Source organism: Puntigrus tetrazona, chromosome 19 (genome assembly GCF_018831695.1).
Source record: "Puntigrus tetrazona isolate hp1 chromosome 19, ASM1883169v1, whole genome shotgun sequence".
Taxonomy (NCBI): domain Eukaryota; kingdom Metazoa; phylum Chordata; class Actinopteri; order Cypriniformes; family Cyprinidae; genus Puntigrus; species Puntigrus tetrazona.
Genome location: NC_056717.1, coordinates 12,186,138 through 12,206,136, shown reverse-complemented (window position 1 = coordinate 12,206,136; position 19,999 = coordinate 12,186,138). Strand labels below are relative to the sequence as shown.

The 19,999-nt window shown below is 36.8% G+C and overlaps 4 protein-coding genes across 5 annotated transcripts; 3 read left to right on the top strand and 1 right to left on the bottom strand.

The window, feature by feature from the left end:
* The first annotated feature begins 6,818 nt into the window (after window positions 1-6,818).
* On the top strand, window positions 6,819-8,262 carry LOC122323778 (progranulin-like). The gene is made up of 5 exons (XM_043217882.1): window positions 6,819-6,944; window positions 7,031-7,213; window positions 7,297-7,434; window positions 7,839-7,947; window positions 8,098-8,262. The coding sequence occupies exons 2-5, from the start codon at window positions 7,031-7,033 to the stop codon at window positions 8,106-8,108; spliced, it is 441 nt and encodes a 146-aa protein (XP_043073817.1). The 5' UTR covers window positions 6,819-6,944; the 3' UTR covers window positions 8,109-8,262.
* Window positions 8,263-13,831: 5,569 nt separating this feature from the next.
* Window positions 13,832-15,099, top strand: LOC122323777 (progranulin-like). Of its 2 annotated transcripts, none has more exons than XM_043217881.1 (5): window positions 13,832-13,940; window positions 14,076-14,237; window positions 14,328-14,465; window positions 14,716-14,833; window positions 14,970-15,099. In XM_043217881.1, exons 2-5 carry the CDS (start codon window positions 14,076-14,078, stop codon window positions 14,981-14,983), a joined length of 432 nt encoding a protein of 143 aa, XP_043073816.1. In that variant the 5' UTR covers window positions 13,832-13,940; the 3' UTR covers window positions 14,984-15,099. The 2 variants fall into 2 exon arrangements, with proteins under 2 accessions (XP_043073816.1, XP_043073815.1); XM_043217880.1 differs by having other exon boundaries at window positions 13,886-13,956.
* Window positions 15,100-15,235: 136 nt separating this feature from the next.
* On the top strand, window positions 15,236-16,855 carry efcab1 (EF-hand calcium binding domain 1). Its single transcript, XM_043217875.1, has 6 exons — window positions 15,236-15,628; window positions 15,777-15,932; window positions 16,142-16,246; window positions 16,315-16,466; window positions 16,546-16,650; window positions 16,740-16,855. Exons 1-6 carry the CDS (start codon window positions 15,553-15,555, stop codon window positions 16,788-16,790), a joined length of 645 nt encoding a protein of 214 aa, XP_043073810.1. The 5' UTR covers window positions 15,236-15,552; the 3' UTR covers window positions 16,791-16,855.
* rbm48 (RNA binding motif protein 48) lies at window positions 16,113-19,496 on the bottom strand. The gene is made up of 5 exons (XM_043217866.1): window positions 19,339-19,496; window positions 19,003-19,193; window positions 18,147-18,292; window positions 17,505-18,058; window positions 16,113-16,954 (listed from the first exon to the last, which is right to left on the bottom strand). The coding sequence occupies exons 1-5, from the start codon at window positions 19,462-19,464 to the stop codon at window positions 16,883-16,885; spliced, it is 1,089 nt and encodes a 362-aa protein (XP_043073801.1). The 5' UTR covers window positions 19,465-19,496; the 3' UTR covers window positions 16,113-16,882.
* Window positions 19,497-19,999: the final 503 nt, after the last annotated feature.

Sequence of the window (19,999 nt, the reverse complement as noted above, 5' to 3'; positions counted from 1 at the left end):
CCTGTGACCTGCTATAGAACATGCATATTATTTCCCTTTTGTTGATTTTGATTTCTGCCATTGTTGGATAAAAATAAATGTAAATGTAATGCAAATGTATTGTATTTTTTGGCGTCACGTTACAATAGTTGACTACATCAATAATGAACAAAACTTCAACAGCATTTATTAATCTTAGTTAATATTTATTTCAGCATTTAGCAATGCATTATGAAAATCACAACTAGTGTTTGTTAACAAAGATTAATAAAACGGGCAATAGATGTATTGTTTATTGTTCGTCCATGTTAGTTAATATGTTATCCATTCCTTATTGTGAATTGTTACCTTTTAAAGTGGAAACCAGTTTGCAGGCTTCACAGACTCCATCAACAATGGCTGATCCAAAAAACGATCCTTTGCAGGTAATGCGATCCCATAATGCACTGAAAAATAAATCCACAGAACAACAGTAAGTCACTTAAAAGTAATGAAGCCAATAGTAAAGTTAAGCGATTAAAATTGCTTGAAATAGTTTAAAGCTGCATAATTACCTTATAATTATAGGGGATTTCATATTAGTGTAGTGATATGAACTCAGTGATAGGAAGGTGTTCCCCCAAGAACTTTTGTCAAATTTTCCCCAAAGGTTAAATTTGCGCTGCCGGCAGGAAATGACATAGGCGCATCAGTTAAGTGCGGCTGGAAGATGGAGGATAGTGAAGGGCCTGTGCTTTGGCGTACATTTTTAACAGTAAATAGTTAATAATCGCTAATAATTCATATATTTCCAGATACACAAGCTCATTGCTCTTTTGTCATCTGTATTGAAATCAGTTTCCTGTGCACTTTGCATGGTTAGTGGCCCTGCTTTTATGTAAAGCGTAGGTTAGTTTTTAGTCAGTATTACGCTTTTGGTTTATAGTGTGAAAATGTAAAATGCGCAGCTTCAGGCATGACTAAGTACAGTCACGAATTCTTACGCCACAGACAATCAGTCAACGCAGCATTACCCAAGAAACATGGGAGGAAAACCGCAGCAGAATTTGACATCTGTATGGCTCGAACCTCAGCGTTTGGTGCTTTGTTGCAGGGTCGCATATGCAGTCATTTCATTAGGAGACGTTCAGGGCGATTATCTCATGGTGTCACATGTTGTGGGATAAAATCCTACCGTTGTGGTGAGGGTAACTGACCATTGAAAGTGCCAACCAGATCGCCTGACTGCAATGATAATCAAGAGAAGCAGAGCCTTTTCCTAGCCGCAAGTGTGAGGCACTGTAGGGGCTCAAGTCTTGATGTTGGCTCCTAGTGTGAGTTAGTGCTGAGAGTCTGCAGCTGGAGCTTTTGGCCTCAGAGCGGAGGGCGTCTGACAAGGGAGGACTTCAGCGTGTTTCTGTTGGAAGAACAGGGTCTTATTGCTGGAGTAGGGCAGTGACACGCGACACCTCACCTGAAAAACCTGTGACCTGTGTAATCTGTATGTGTGGGCTTCGTAGTAAGTAACAGACATTTGAGGAAGTGTGGGTGGAAAAAGTAGTTTGGAGAGTAATTTAACTTTTTTCCCCAAACACAGAAGCTTAACACACGAATACAGCAAGCCTTGGGAAGCAGTGATATTAAAATTCTGGCAGATACTGATAAGCTGATCATTTATTTGACATTGTCGGTTATGAAATCTACACTATAAAATAAAAAAAAAATTAATCAAACATTTAAAAAGTTAATTTAGGCATCAAAATATTATCCCAGGGCCACAAAACCAGTCATAGGTAGCATGCTATATATTTGTAGCAATAACTAAAAATACAGTGTATAGGTCAAATTTAAATATTTTTCTTTTATACCAAAAATCATTAGGGTTTAAATACCATGTTCATATTTCAATATTTTTTGCACCCTCTTAGATTCCAGATTTTTCAAATAGTTGTATCACAGCCGAAAATTATCCTATCTTAACAAACCATATTAACTGAAAGCTCATTTATTCAAACGTAGCTTATTTATTCAGCTTACATAATATTCCATGGTATATAATGACCGCTACACTACGCCAGCTCTTATAACAGTCTCTTTCTCCTCAGAAAATGATATAAGCAGTACCTCATCTTTACTGAGGTGGGCTCAGACCGGGACACTGGCTCTGCAGTGTGACCGTGGCCTCCCTCCAGCCGGTCTTGGCTCAGGCCGCGTCTTTCCATCCTGCACAGCGTCAGCACAGACGACCTACGCTCAACCCAGCCATCCAAGCAAGCGTCAAAGAGTGCAAGCCATTGCAAAAAGGTGATGCGTGTAGACATACTCATATAGATACAAACACTCACTTCCCTGAACATGTGTTTCTTTGTCACTGTAGGGGAGATGAACGTCCTGTTTTGCTCTGACTTTTAAAGTGATTCAGTGGCGCCATCTTGAGCTTGAGTGTTGTATACACAAACTGATGAGGGGACGGGAACCAGAAATAAAAAAGTGGATGGGAACCACAGCATAAAATATGAACGTCGATTGGTTTACATTTAAGCAAATAAAAATAAAAAAATGGATTAAAATATATTAAGGATTAAAATGGTCTTAGTATGTAAATGCTATCTTAACAATTCACTGAAATAAGTTTAAGCGCTAGATTGCTAATTAAATAAAAGCTATAACTGAAAAAGTCCAAACATAAATAATAATATTTCAAATAATAATAATAATAAAAGTCACAAATTCTTAGTTAAAACTGAAAGTATTTATTTAAAGAAAATGTTCGTCTGGTACGCAGAAAAAAATTAAATGGTAACACACTAAATTAGACACTTAAAATGTTTTTAAAGACAAAATTAAATGGTATTTTCTTATATATATTTTTTCAGTTACCTTTGTTTTAATTGCAATTTTGAAAAATATTTTCTACATCGTTTACTGCACTACTATATTAATAATTAAAAAAGTACTAAAGTACACAGTGATTCCTAAGAATACCACGTACAAAACAACACATTAATATGGTTACACAAATAACGACACAACTGAATTAGGATGAATAAGGTCAAACACGTATCTAGTGCAGAAATGGGGGTTACTGAAGTAGAAATGTATGTGTGCTTGATGCATGGAAAGAGTGATCATTTGTTCTCACATCAAGCACGCACGTTTGAGCCTACATTTACCATATTTAATGTGCACTAGATTTAAAAAAAAACTGTACTTTTTAAGTTGAAATATGAAATATTTACATTGAGTAAAAAGTACTCTTTTTCTTCAGAAATGTAATCAAGTAAAAGTACAAATAGTCAGTTTAAACTGTACTTGAATAATTTAAAACACCCCCAAAGTAATACTTAAGTACAGTAATCAAGTACAATTACTCATACACATACACATCTGGTTTTGGGGTGGAGTAACCCTTTAAGTTTTTTATACAGCCTAGGCATATTACATTATGTCATTTTAAAAGTGCTCAATAAAACCATGCAATTACTTGGTTTGATATTTTATTTGAGCCAATTATTATTGCTTGATAGTCATGCTAAAGTCTGGTTTTCACTAATTAGTAGATTAGCCTACTTGATTACCAGAATAATCATTAGTTATAGCCCTAGATTAGTTAAAATATTTGAAAATACAACTGCATTGTTTAACTTTTTTTTTTTAATAATTAAGACAAATATTTTGTAATTGAAAAATGATGTCATGCCTTAAAAATGTTGTCACACCCCCAGTGATATAGCTCATCGTTTTTTTCAGAAAGTGTATCATATAGCTTTCTTCTGGTTTGAATAAAGAATGCTATAACTTAGTTACTGGCCTAGTATCCTTTCAAATGTTAAAGTTACCACGGTTAGGTTCGCCCCCCAACCCCACAAAAACTCACAAAATGTGATGTCTTGTCTCTGCTACTTTCACTGAGTTGTGTTGTTTATTCCGGTCCTTTTACACCTGCATCTCATTGCATGCAGCGCATGACTGACCATAAGACGGAAGTGAAGCGTGGTGAAATCATGAGAAACAAGATACTCATGGGCAGTTTGGCTCACTTTAGACTGCTCTTTTATGAGAGTTTGTTATTAAAGATTTAAATGCAGAAACACAGGGCCCTGGCTGCACTTTGTGTAACTCCAAAATTAGTTTTTTTAATTTCTTAAACACACACCACACTATTATATTATTTTAAAAAGATAATCATTTTATTTTTCAGACAATTTGTCTTTTTCATTAAATCAGATGTGCCCCTCACATGGGCTGAAAGCAAAAAGTGACTTTAAACTCTTTTTGAACTCAAAGCATCAACACACATAAGACATATAACATCAAGGAGCAGTCTAAAACATGTTATATAAAGTGCATGCACATGTAATGCACATGGGGTCGAATCCAGTAGCGAATACATGCATTTTGTGAGATAAATATCCACATTTCAAATGTAATAAACACTTTTTCTCAGTTCTGCTGACTATATTTTTTTTTAAATACAGAAAACACTTCCATGTCCTCCTATTATATACTATAAATAATACTATCTATTATACATAAATAGATAATCTATTATTTATTATAATTACATAATAATAATTATACAAAAAAATCATCCCTGGCAACCTACGAGTGTTCCTCAGGTCCATATCCTTCCTAGTTCATTAGGTACTCTAGCTAGGAATCCAGGATCTCCTTCACCTCATATACTGCTTCTTCATCCAGAATTAAAAGGGAAGGGGGCTCCTCCATTTGGCCAGGCTCTGTGGTACTGTGGTGGGATTTGCAATCTGTGACAGGTTTCATTGTCTCCAGAATGGTAAAGGGGCCAATTAATCTGGGACTCAGTTTCTTACTAGGCAGGCACATATCCCATGTCGATAGGGTGGGAATCCTGGTGGCCATTGCAAAAGGTTTGTAGGACAAGCCCCACCTCTTAAATCCTCCTCTCTATCTATCCTGAGGTGAGGCTTACGATCACACCTAGAAGTTTCAAGAAAGCCTTCCAGATTCTGAAGATGAATTAGAGGTCTCGGTCTGAGACAATGTCTTCCAGAATGCCATAGTACCTGAGGATGTAGTTAAAGAGCAGTTCTGCTGTCTCCTGTCAGGTAAACTCTTGAGGGACAGAAGACGAGAAAACCTGGAGAATCAATCAATAATAACTAGTATGCATGTATTACTGTTGGATGGGGGTAGGTCGGTGATGAAATCCACTCCTATGTGTGACCAGGGACAATTGGGTATGACCAACAGCAGTAGTTTACCCAGTGGCAGAGGTCAAAGACTCTTTGCCATGACACAGTCAGGACATACCTGGATGCACATTCCTTGCCAAGTCAGGCCACCAGAAGCGCTCTTATAGCAACTAGGATAGAATGCTAATCTGAGTTAATCAGTGGTGTGTGTTAAGAACATGGTATGAATCGATGGAAGTGACAATCATTTGAGGAGGTATGATGGGCTCCGGGTTTTCATCGCCTCAGTTCCATTTTGGGTATAGCAGGTTAGATGACACTCACCAAGGGACCCTGAGCATCACAATATCAGCTGGAGTAAGACGATTAGTGTCCACACACATGGGTTGTGGAGCTGGTTCTGTAAGGGAATTTGGATAGTTGAATGAATTTCTCCAAACTGATTGAATCATTATGCAAAGGCGTGCTGCATTTTGAGTTTGGCCCTAATCGGTAGGTAAACAGATTTCTCGTTCCATCCTCTTGAGGCTGGGAGGGTTCTAAACTTGAAAATAATCATTGTCTTCCGCTGGTCCTGAATATACGATTGCGTGCCAGGCTGACAACCTCAAGACAGTAACCATGGAAACAAAAGGTTTAATATACCACAATAATATGTCTCTACAGAGGTAAAAAAGCAAAATGCAGAACACAATGTACATTAAAAACGTGAAGTAAAAGTGTAGGTAGCGGGTGTGGTTATGAAATATATGGTTATGCTCCAAATGTTACATAACCAGTGAACGGGAACCTCAGTTTAAAAATATCCGGTTTGAAAATGTTGCAGTGCTGGGAAAATTTATTTCGAAATCATTTTAATGCAACCCTCTAATTTCCCTTGGCATAAATACAAAATAATGCTTTACAAAACCAAACTTTACTTGCTGGGACATTTTAATAATCAGACCAGCAATCTTAAGAGGAAAACATACTTATAGGAGTATCAAATACTTTTTGACTCCAACCAGTAATACAACCATCATGTTACAAAGACCTACATTTCCGGATTTCAAACACATTCTGTGGCATGTTCTCAATAATGCAGTTAACCATCCCTTCGTTTGTAAAAAGAAACATGCGGGGCAATAAGTTCTGGGTGGCTTTGGTAGAGTTGGAGGCGCAGTTAAGCGGGGGAGCCGAGGAAAATCCAAAATGCTGGGAACAAAAAGGCTGCCACCAGAAAAGACATCCAGGGTGGAGCAGAAAACAGATTTCTCCAGATTCATATGCAGAAAGTAATACAAACGTTTGATGCCTGTAAGATGTTTAGATTTTTTTTATTTAGTAATTTGATTCAGCGAGGATAGATTGAGTGGTACAATTATTAGAATGTTTTGTTAAGAATCATGTGACACTGAAGACTGGAGTAACGAGAGGAATAAAGTACATTTTTAAAATGTATCAATAATTTAAATACAATGTATTTTATAACCGGTTCCTTATTTTTAATTCCTAAAAGGAAATACATTTTAAATACATGCTTTGGGTGTAAGGAAGTGATCTTCTCACTACCTCTGTAAGGTTCTTCCTTAAACTCATTCCTGATCTTTCATTTCCTGTTTCATCATGATCCTGCTAAGACTTCTATATACGTTTTCAGAAATGCATAAAGCATTATCTAAATGTCCTGGTTAAAATTTGACAACAGATTTCCTGTTTTTTACAGGAGGAGGAGCTATTTGTGTAAATATAAGAGGTACAGTAAGAACACAGGAAAGCACAGCCAGCAGCAAAACAACCCACAGCGGGAGAGACACAGTCCCAGCCTACAAGGTAAATCTTTGTATTCACAAAACGGAAAAAGAAATGACAATAAAAAAGCAATAATATAGGATATTTTTTTCATTTCATGTTTTCAGATGGTTCCAGTGTTGGTGTTACTCATGGCAGCTCTTGTAGCTGCAGATGAGCCAATGATGGATCTCTCAGAGCCAGCAGAGTCTGTTTCTGTGGTTCACTGTGATGCTTCTACTATATGTCCTGATGGAACGACGTGTTGTCGGAGTCCTCGTGGTGTTTGGTACTGCTGCCCATTCTCCATGGTCAGTGAGCTCTAACTGCTTTAAAATGCTCTGTAAAGTTAAGTTTGATGTTAAACCTTTGCTCATTCTTCCCTCTCTCACAGGGTCAGTGCTGCAGAGATGGAGTTCATTGCTGTCGCCATGGTTATCACTGCGATTCCACATCGACTCAATGTTTGAGAGGGTGGCTGAGTGTGCCATCTTCTCCCAGACCGGCCACCAAAGCTATCCAGACACCTCCGGTGAGTCCGTACTCTGTATACGACACCAAAGTAACTATGTAACCAGTAATTCAAGTTATGCAACTGGTAATACAACTAATATGTTGTGCCACCTTGTCACAGTGACCTACATACTTGCAAGTCGTGTGACATTTGATCAACATTTCCGTTAGTAATAAAATGTGGTTGAATACTTCCAAGGTGCAAATAATAAACAGTATGCAATAAAAATGACTTTTGAAGCCGTTGAAGAAATCATAAGTGTTGCAATAAAGAGTCACTTCAATTTCAGCCACTATAAAATGGAAAAATTATAGGTCATTCAAAACAAATTTAATTGAGCTGTAAAAATTTAAATGGTTATTTTCTAAGTAGGTGAACTTCTGGTCATGTATCTTTTTTTGTACCTTGTGCCCTTTGACCAGGCTCTCAAATGGCTGAGCCAAACTACAAAGGTTCATTGTGGGGGAGACGTATATTGCCCAACGGAGCAGTTCTGTTGCAAGTCAGATGGCCAGTGGGGGTGCTGCAGCGGTAAAAATAACTTTTTGCTGTATTAATCATGCCTAATAATGACACTCAAATAAATGTTGATGAACTTAGTTTTCAATATAGCCCATAGATTAAAAATTCGTGCAATGTGAAGTTTTGTGTTTGCTCATGTTATATTTTTTCCTTTTACAGACATGTTGTAAGTAAACATCCCCTGTGACCTGGGTGCAGACTGTCAAAGGCTTGCAGATGTCAGATGTTGTTAAGAAAAAGTAATAATAATTAAACTCAATTAAAACTAAATAATGCAATTTTTGTTTATTAATTAATTTGAATTAATAAATTGTTTTAAAAGTGTATGTGTGATTCTTTTAAAAAATATATACATCCATATAGGCTACACTGTTAGACTTATTTTATTTTAAGGTTAATGGCAGCATTATGTTTACCTGTAAAAAACCTGTAAAAAGACTTTTGTAAAAATAAATACATTTTTAGTTTAGGGTAATTATGCAATGCACTTAATTTTTAATAAATTTACAATGTTAAAAACCATTTTTTGCCATACAGTTTAGGGGAAAAAACAGTTTAACATAAGACAGCAACAAAAAAATGTGTGAAAAAAAAAAATGAAAGGATATGAATACTTTCTGTGTGTGTATATATATATATATATATATATATATATATATATATATATATATATATATATATATATATATATATATATATATATATCATCAAAATGTTGATTTCACCAATTCCATTCAAAAAGTGAAACATACATATTTCATTACACACATTTTGATGATTATAACTGACAACTAATGAAAATCCCAAATTCAGTATCTCAGAAAATTAGAATACTGTGAAAAGATTCAATATTGAAGACACCTGGTGCCACACTCTAATCAGCTAATTAACTCAAAACACCTGCAAAGGCCTTAAATGGTCTCTCAGTCTAGTTCTGTAGGCTACACAATCATGGGGAAGACTGACAGTTGTCCAGAAGATGACCATTGACACCTTGCACAAGGAGGGCAAGACACTTGCAGGTCATTGCAAAAGAGTCCGAACACATTAATAGGTAGAGGTGAGGGGAAGAAAAAGATGTGGTAGAAAAAAGTGTACAAGCAAAAGGGTTAAGCGCACCCTAGAGAGGATTGTGAAACAAAACCCATTCAAAATAGTGGGGGAGATTCACAAAGAGTGGCCTGCAGCTGGAGTCAGTGCCTCAAGAACCACTCTGCACAGATGTATGCAAGACATGGGTCAGAAGCACCTCACCTGGGCTCAAGACAAAAAGAACTGGACTGCTGGTCCAAAGTTATGTTCTCTGAAGAAAGTACATTTTGCATTTCCTTTGGAAATCAGGGTCCCAGAGTCTGGAGGAAGAGAGGAGAGGCTCTGAATCCACGTTGCTTGAGGTCCAGTGTAAAGTTTCCACAGTCAATGATGGTTTGGGGTAACCTGTCATCTGCTGGTGTTGGACCACTGTGTTTTCTGAGGTCCAAGGTCAACGCAGCCATATAACAGGAAGTTTTAGAGCACTTCGTGCTGACCAATTTTATAGCGATGCTAATTTAATTTTACAACAGGACTTTGCACCTGCACACCATGCCAAAGCTACCAGTACCTGATTTAAGAACAATGGTATCCCTGTTTTTAATTGGCCAGCAAACTCACCTGACCTGATTGGCCAGAAGAAATGACCTGACTCCTAGGTGTCCGGAAAGTTTGTGGTCATGGGCTAAACTTGGTACATAATCACAATAGGGCTGTGGAAGAACCACTTGAAATACAGAACTCCAATCGTGTTTTACTTTCTCTGAACTCAACTTCCGCATGAGTACCCAATCATCTAGAAAATACACAATGGCATGTTTAGGCAAATCAGACTTATCAATCAAAGTGGTTCGGCACGTCAACCTCATTTCAGCAGCTTGTTGAACATTAATTAATTGTTGCTTACTGAAAGGAAAATTGAATCTAGGCTGAACCATCACAAATGCAGATCACTTTCAGCTGTTGCCTTCGTGTCCGACACGTCTGAACTCAAAAATGAGTGTGAAAGATCAGTGTCATCTTCAGTTGTACGGGCTTGTGCTTGAGTGACAACACATGACTGAAATACATCGGGAAATTCCTGTGCTAACACATCTTCAGAAACACATGGTACATTAGTAACCTCTGAAAGTGAATGAACTTTACTTCCAGCTAGATCATTTCCAAGAAAAAGGGAAATCTCTTGTACTGGCAGTTGAGAACGTACAGTGACCTTCACTACACCAGTAGTACAATTACAACTTGCATCTGCTCAAAAAGACATGGATGCCCCAGAATGCCAGAATGTAAAACTCTGTTCTGGACTCTTCCTATTACAAAACGTTTAAACACAAGAAACTAAAGCAAAAATAATTTACAACATTCGATCACTTTACAGTCTTGGCATTATGATAATGTACATAATAGATTGGTGCTGCACATCTTGTTCTTAACTGCATTTCGTTATTAAGTGATTCCAGGCATCACACAGCACTTTCAAAGCCATACTTTCACTTTGGTTCTTTTACGTTCACTAAGGCTGGATATATTTAATCTGGGTGGGAGTTAGGGGCAGGTTGTTGCTGTGGGCCCCCTCAGTTCACATCGTCAGGGGCCAATAGTCATCAGCTCTTTCAAAAGAAAACAAACCTAACAAACAAGAGTTAAATAATTTGAGAACTAACTTGAGCTAACAAGCCAATCTCAGACTAATCGTGAACAATTATATTTAAGAATGGGCAGTTATTAAGCCTTAAATTTTGCATAATCATCAGTGGGAACCTCTGTCAAGAGCTTAGAATGGCAAAACCTGTTTCTGTTCCTATTTATGGGGGGTGTGGGGGGGGAGTTAAATGCAGAGTTTTGATTTGAACAATTTTTTAAGAAATAGACAGATATAATGGGCTTCATAATCATCCTATACAAAAAAAATTATAATAATTCCAGAACATAAGCTTTCTATAGTTATGTATTCACAGGTAATATTATTTATCTCTGAATATTTGAATGTGTGTGTGTGTGTGTGTGTATATATAATATAATACATATATACACGTATATATTACAAGTTCAGTTTTACAAACAGGGCTTAGTTTAAGACATGGCCTAGGCCTTAATTAAGTTATTTAAAGCTGCAGTCCATAACGTTTTTTTTTTTTTCTAAAAGATGATCCAAAATCAATATTTGAGAAAATACATAAGGGGCCAGTGTTCAAAACTATCGCCTTACTTTAGCTCTATTCACAGCGGTTAGATAATAATAATGTTTTCTAATTAGGTTTTCGCGGGTTTACTGCGTCATTACGTCACATCTGTAAACGTAATGATTGACTTCCGGCCTCGCCTTATTCGCCTGTGAGGATCCTGCGGGAGGCGCGTCGTTTAACTGTAGCACCTGGAATAATTAAATGTCAAAAAAAATCATTCTGATGGTGGACTGTAATCCAGAAAGGATTATATGTAACGAATGTCATTAAATTATATTCCAGTTTTAAATGTGCTTCTGATTACAGATTACGCAAGATTTGTATTTTAAAGAAAAACAGTTTGAGGTGAAGCATAGTTTGCTTTTTGGGTTGAAAGAATTTCTTAATATGACATTCAAATGATGTGACCGTTAGAGAAAAGACTCTACGTGAATTGTAATCTACGCGCTAATACACACTATTACTCATATTTGAGAACAAAATAATAATATGCAGGGTTTGATGTGATGTGAGCTCATCGATAGCTGTTTTAAATCACAATCGGTAGCGCGATTTATGATAATGCTTTTTTCCTCAGTCAGAACAAAGCATGTCAGACTTACTTGTTCGGACGACAGTATCCGGTGAAAAGTATCTTATTTGGGTCAAACCTCGCAGGAAGCAGGCTAGAATATGTGATTACTACACATTTCACCTCAAAAGAGTAGATTCATCCGCGACTGAGCACAACCCACGCGTGAAATATAATTCCGCAAAGAACTGCGATACCAGGTTTTCTAACAGAGATGGCGACAAACCTACGGACTGCAGCTTTAAGCAAAATGCCTTGGGGAAAAAAAAACATTACAGGTCCACATCTTGACACAGAACAATATGACAGTGATATGACATGATACAGATAAATGTCGGAACAAGATATTTCCCATTTAGACCGCTCAAACATGCATTTTAGTCTGGGACTTAAAGCTTAACCCTTGTCTGTGAAACCAGGGGTTATAGTATAACTCCAAATAAAGCCTTTCGAAATCAAATTCAAATTCAAATTTTATTTGTCACATACACATACATACATGGTACGACATGCAGTGAAATGTTTTTTACAACTGTCCAGTGTCAAAATAGAAAACCCTTGGGGAAAAGGATACCTGGGAAACATGTAAAAAGTATAATCCACAGTTTTCTGGCAAGAAAAGCATGTAGGCTGTGTCACAGAAGTCTGTCTAATGTCTCAAATGGCCAAAAGGGATCTTTGAAGGTTACAGAGTTACTCTACGCAGTAGTGAGGCTTGATCCAAGCTCTAATTAAAAAAGGCAGGAGTTTACACTAGATGCGTATAGAATTGAAATCTGAATTTGTATCCTGTATAACTTTATCTGTACATGACTTTATGTACGAGCATGGTTTACGCCACAATCATATGTTTGTATAGAAGTTAAAAAGGCATGATCTGCATTAACAAAAAGTGAAGTGAAAGTGTAAGTAAACGGTGTGGTTTTGAAATATATGTTTACGGTAAATGCCTCAATTTAAATCAATTCAAATATCAATCATAACAAAAACAGCTCCCCTTTTTAAGTTGAAGTGACGCCGCCGGTAAAACAGAAAAAGGGGTGTCGAACAAACTGCATTTCATGGTGCATCGGAATAAACTGCCAGAATGAAAAATTGGTTGTCTTTAGATTAAGTGTCAACCTTCGATACAAACAACATAAATGTCAACTATGGGATCCTGCAGAAAAGCAAAAGAATCTGTTATTGATTAACATATGCCGTGTTCACGCTGTGTCGTAAAGATAACATGTGGGCTGTGTCCGCTCCCTGCGCCTTTAACAAGGCTAGTATATATTGAATATTGTTGCCAACCAAAACATTGTGATACTACTATGCTCCGCTTTAAAAGAAGGTTTAAATCATTGATTTCTACTGATTGTAGTATAATACTGTTGCAAAAATTCTACACAGAACACATATTGGTATTACTGCAAGCAACACGATAAAAAAAATTAATAAACTGAATAATTCTAAGACCGTTGGTGTGTGAGAATGTGTTAAATTAGGGCATTTTTGTAGAAATATTATAAGCATTACATGTTATCCTGAAAGAGATTAATACAATTGTAATGTTAAATATGAAAAGTGAAAGCAATGCAATTAATCATGTCTGGCAACTTAAATATTTTGGACAAATGAAACTTTAAGTAATTTGAATGAACTGCAAGCATGTGGTATATAGTCCATAATGGTGGGCCATAAGAAATAAGCTAGGTGCAGAATTACGAAATGAAGTGTGAAAATGACATTGATGTCAAAACAAGCCTTCAAACAGCTATCGATGTATATGCTTTACTTCATTAATCTGTGATCGGTTTTAAAAAATCAGGACAGTTTCATATTGGTGCAGATTAGAGATGCTTGGTGCAGCATAGATGAAACACTGATCTATGTGAAGGTGAAGGGTTACTATTAAATTGATTAACTGATTATAATTAGGCCTAATTACAAATACGTTTTTAAATATTTATGTATGGATGTGAGGAAGCAATCTCCTAACTACGTCTGCAAGGATCCCCATTCATTTCTATTCTTTCATGTCCTAATACCTCACATGAAGAGGACTTTCACGTGTTCAAAAAACTTGTGATGCGGTGTCTAAATCTCATGATTAATCTGAAAGACCAACTTTCCTGTTTTTAAAGTAGGAGGAGCTGTGTGCATAAATATAAGAAGCACAGTATGAGCATCACAGGAAGCGCAGCCAGCAGAAAAACAATCCAACCGGCGAGGTAAATGATTCTCACTGTCAGTGAATCCATTATTGACTTTATCTGTAATATGCAATGTTATAACAAATGTAAAAGTTCTTACATATTTTTAATGATTTTTAAAAAATGGTATTTATATTATATTCATGTTTTCAGATGGCTCCAGTGTTGGTGTTACTCATGGCGGCTCTTGTAGCTGCGGAGTCTGACAGTGCCTCTGTTTCTGTGGTTCACTGTGATACCTCCACTTATTGTCCTGATGGAACAACATGCTGTCTGAATCCTTACGGGTCCTGGGGCTGCTGTCCATACCTGATGGTATGTGAATCACAGTACAATAATGATAATAATAATAATTCTAGTTATGCGTTAAGATGAAACCTTTGTACATTCTCCCGTCTCCTGCAGGGCCAGTGCTGCAGAGATGGACTTCATTGCTGTCCTCACGGTTATTTGTGTGATTCGACATCGACCCATTGTCAGGTCGCGTGGTTGAGACTGTCATCTTCTCCCAGACTGGCCTTAAAAGCTATCCAGAAAACTCAGGTGCGTCAATGCTCCGTCTATAAGGTATTTTCGACTTGATGTGGCACTGTGCCAACTATTTAGCAAATGATTTGAAGAAAGACATACCAGTTGAACAATTTGCGTGACTGGAGATGGGGCCAGTGCCGCTTTACCTTGATATATGCCACCAAAAATAGTGGGAGTGATGAGAAAGTGCCTCCCGTTACGAGTGGTAAATCTAGCAGAAATCTCAGTTATATAATACATTATGTTCTTATCGCCTTTGCAGCCTGTGCTTTTCAAGCAGAAGAGCCAGACTGAGAAGGTTCATTGTGATGGAGATGTCTACTGCCCAGCTGAACAGTTCTGCTGCAAGACATCATCTGGCCAGTGGGGCTGCTGCAGCGGTAAAACTGACTTTAAGTTGCTGTATTAATAATAATCTCGAAGCTCGCGTAAATGTAGATGAATAATAGATTTAAGATAGCCTGTAAATATAACAAAACAATGCATGTAACAGCAATGTATTTATGTCTTTTATAGGTTTGGTGCTGTAAATAAACAACCCCCGTGACCTGAATAAACCTCTCAATAAAAACTGCCAAAAAAAGGGGAAGAGGCTTGAAAATGTCAGGAAATTGTACTTAATACAAAATAAAATGCATCAATCGTATTACTGTTATGAATGAATCAGTGTTTTCAATTGTTATAATGTATATCAGTCGTCTTTCCCATTGAGACCTAAACGTTTTTGTTTGTTTTTTTCTAAAGATTAAATGATTCTTTCAATGCTGTTGGCTATTTATTGGCATACCAATCTGCAAAAAAAAAAGGTATCGCTGAACAAATCTGAATGTGATTCAAAAGATTCGAGTCACTGGGAAGAATCAAAACCCAGGCACAGCAACGAGCACTGTAGCCTAGATACTGAGGAAGACAGCTGCCCCACTAAGTCCCACAATAACCAGATACGGTTTAAAATGCTGTTAGTATAAAATAAAACGTTTACTGAAAAAATAAAATGAACGACTCGGGTTCTCTTTCGGACGCCACACAATGCTCCGCCTCCGTGACGCGTTTCTATAGCAACATTTAACGAAAGGCTCGCGCGAGTGAAAAAAAAAACATGCAGAAAATGTCGGCGATGAACAGAAAACTAATTCAAAACCTCGCCGAAACATTATGCAAGCAAGTCAAACACTGTAGGTATTAATGTTTTTTTTCCTGTCTTCTGGGGTCAACTGATATTCTTTAAAAAATATTATCGCAAAATGTTTGCCATCAGATCTTAGTTCATTAGCACGGCCTGCATCAGAAAAGTGATTTGCCAATGCTTTGCTCACGCCGTAGTTAATAAAGCGGAGACGGAGTGTCTGATAAGGCTGTTCAACGGTCTGCTGGGAGAGCAGGCAGAGAGAAGAGCGCCTCACGGACTGGACCGGGTCAGGTTTAGAAATATACTGCACAACACGTTCGGCATGACCGACGATATGATGATGGACAGCGGTACGTACCGACTTGGATGAGAACAATTATTAAGCTAGTAGTCTGGTGTCCCGGTGCTTAACTGTATTGAAAGCGTGTTTAATACATACAAGCATAACCTGCTTAAATATACCCCAAGTTTGAAGTTTAGACAATGAATATGCAACATTTCTTAATGATCAAATCGTAAAAATATAAACGTATTATTATTATTTTTTTTACTTTAACAGTATTTCGTGCGTTTGACAAAGACAATGACACCTACATAAGTGCCAAAGAGTGGGTGGAAGGCCTGTCCGTGTTTCTGCGAGGCACCCTGGACGAGAAAATTAAATGTAAGGTCTTTATTTCTCGCTTTAAAATGCCGATGGCGAAATGTTGTGGACGTAATGATTTGTATTAGTCTGTTTCGACGTCTACAACCTGCATGGGGACGGATACATCTCACGGGAGGAGATGCTACAAATGCTCAAAGACAGCCTCGTCAGGCAACCCACCGAAGATGATCCCGACGAAGGAATTAAGGACATTGTGGAGATCGCCTTGAAAAAAATGGTACTACCTTCTGTCATGAAGCTTACGTGTAATATTTTACCAGTGTTCGGTGTAAAATACAATCCATCACTTTTTTCAGGATTATGACCACGATGGGAAAGTTTCTTATTCAGATTTTGAGAAGACGGTCAAAGATGAAAACCTTTTACTGGAAGCCTTCGGCAACTGCCTCCCAGACACAAAGGTATAGATCAGATCACTATTTGTGCATGTAACATTTATTGTTATTCTAAAGGGGCAGGCTCTTAAACGCTGCTTTTATTCGTTTGGCAGAGCGTACTGGCCTTCGAGCAATACGCCTTTCAGGAACCACACGGACATTAAAAAGAACCGCTTCATTTTTTGAAACAGTATTTGTGGCTGAAACTGAAATAAATGTGTAAAATGTTGCTCGGTGCGAGACCGTGGTCGTCTTATTAAATTCTCCTGCGTGGCTTCGCTGTAGGGGTCTTCACTTGTACAGGCTTGACCTCTGGGACGGATGCAACCTAAGAAAACAACACACAAACTAAATATCGCAACAACAACGAATATACCACTATGAAAAATTACATAAATGCGCATGACTTTTTTGTTTTAGTATTATTGAGGTATTGTACTTTCTAATAAATTTAATCAATCAGCGTTTTTACTTATTCTTTTATAAATTCCAGTACTTTTGTAATGTTATTGTCATTTTAATTGGGTTTTGTATATATTTATGGTTTGATTAGTTGTATAAATTTTTTTAGTACTATTATACATGAATGCTTTTAATAATAAATTAAGCTAAACTGAATGAGAAATTAAATAAATAAATAATAAATATATATATATATATATAAATAAATATATATATATATATATATATATATATATATATATAATATATATATATATATATATATATATATATATATATATATATATATATATATATAAACGTAAATAAATTAATTTTAAGTAAAACATGTTTTAAGGCTTTTACGTTTTAGTTTCAGATTTTATTAAATTACATAATATACGTAAAATAGAGCAGAAATAAGAAACAAAACTAACCTTGCTCATTGTTTGACGGATCAAACTGGCGGTTACATTTAATGAATGATCCTCCATGTCTACTTTGGGCAGCTCTGGTAATTTAGGACCGATCAGAGCCTCAGTTTCAGCTGCTTCATTCAAAACCAATGCGTGTCCCTCCAATTTTCTTTTTCTATTTTCTAAATGTGTAGTCCTCGGCATAAATCTAACAGACGGCGAGGGGTTCTTCTGCCTCTCCCTCAGATCTCTCTCTTTTTTATGAGAGGCGGAAGGTGCACGTTGCGCAGACGTTTCTGTGACAGGAGGAATAGCGTCGTGTAGAGAGCCCATCTTATCCTCTGTGGGTAATGTTGCATCAGCGGTCGACTGTGCGAAACCACAAAGTCTGTAAGAAACATCCTCCACTGGTGGCAACGGCGGCACAGGAAAGCCGATGCTGTCAGACCTCACCCTGTCCATTCTGGGCTTTTCAGAGCCTTTCTGGATCTCCGGTGCCGCAGCTGTTTGAGTGTCTGTGCTTGATGACTCTGTGCTTTGTTCTGGCCGCAGATCTTGTTGTTTTACTGAAAAAACTAAAAATGATTTGTTAAGATTTTCTACAGATGTGACCTACCGGGAGACCATTACAATATCGGCATTAAACAAAACCACATGCAATACCTGTATGATGGCTGGCTCTGTTAACATATCTTCTCCTGTCCTGTAACTTTTGTCTCGTGTCTTCCACGGTTTCATACTCGGGAGCGTAGCAGACGTGCAGCTGGCCCCCGAAGAAGCTCTTTTCATCAGTGTGTCGTTTAGCTACCCTGAAAAACACATTGTATCATACACATGTCATTTCCAGAGAAAAAAGTCCCTTGTGACCACATCTATACAAAAAAAATTATTTAATGAAAATCTATTATTAAATAGTATTAATATTATTATATAACTATTATTAATAATATTAATAATAGTTATATATAATAATATATAAGTAGTTATAATAATATTATTATTAATATTAAAGTCTAGTAACATTTTTTACTAGAGACATTAAAAATTTTATAGAATTTTAAGATTGTGTTTAATATTTAAATAGATTTTTGAAGCGTCATCATGACCTTGATTAAATTAAATCACATTACTAAATTAGATTAAATTACACACAAAAAAAATTCTATAAAAATTTTATAAGTTGTTCGCAAAAAAAGCCAACAAGAGTATTGTTGGCTCCTTGGCAAATTGTTTTGAGAGCATAAATGTAAAACGCATACATTTATAATATTACAAACAAATTCTATTTCTAGTTTCTTTTCATCAAAAAACTCTGGAGGATCAAGTGTAAAATCAGCTTTGCCCTCACAAGAATGAATTCTTAAGAAAATTGCTTTATTTTAAAAATTAAAAATATTTCACAATTCTACAGTTTAACTGTAGTTTTTGTTAAATAAGAGCGGCATTGCCTCGATGATTATAAGAGACAAACATTTAAAAATGTCCAGTGGCGCCCATGCATGTTTTGGTCGGTCTTTACCTTGCACTCGTCAGTTTCTGGAACTGAATTAAGTAGACTTCAGTGAACTGCTCTGCTGGGTATTCATCAAGAGCCCTGTACTCCTCGATCACTCCGTAGAGAGCAAAGAGCTGCACCAGCTCTGCCATCAGTCCGATAGCTGGCACTCCCTGAACTAACAGGAACCGAGACTCCAAGTTGATGGTGTACACCTGAAACAAGTCATATAAGAAATATCATTTGCACTGGCCGTGGCTGAAAACCTTGTGAGGTGAATACAACATGAATGTGCATTTAGATACAAGAACTAAGGTGCTCACTGATCGCAACTAAAAATAAATAAATAAATAAACCCACCTTAACCGCTTTGGGGCGCCTTCCCTCTCTGTATTTTGGGCGTGTTTGAGCAACATTTTTTTGCTCGTGGTGTTTATACACTTTTTGTGTGTCCCACACAGCAGGATTTGAGACCGAGCTGTCCATTTTTGTGTGTGGTGAAGTCAGCGACCAAGGTAAACGATTCATTTGGATTTCAAAATAAAAGTCTGGGTTTTAAACAATCACTTTGCGCTATATTGGCGATTTAGGACATGCACCGATTTTAATTTGAATAATTTACTGAACATTTAATAAAGAAAATGGCATTTTTCAATTTAATTTCAAGGAGTTATTAAATTAACTTCACACGCGTGTTCTTTATTGAGTCTAATTTTCAACTCTCTGGTTGTTCGGTCATTGTTCAAGTCACACTTACGTTGTTTGCATTGGAAACCGATGGGCAATATAAAAGCGGTTCTTAAATAATACCAAAGGATTCATAATAAATATGAATAAATATGCTAAATGACTAAAATGCACGTCTGAGCTGTTTTAGCTGAAAGTAACCTAGTGCACTCACATATCAAAAGCACTTTAATGATAATAAAGTTGGATCTAATCTAATATCTAAAAGCATGGCAGTTCCTTTGATTTGTCTCAATGTACACCTGAATGTCTGTCTGTGAAACCATCTTTATAT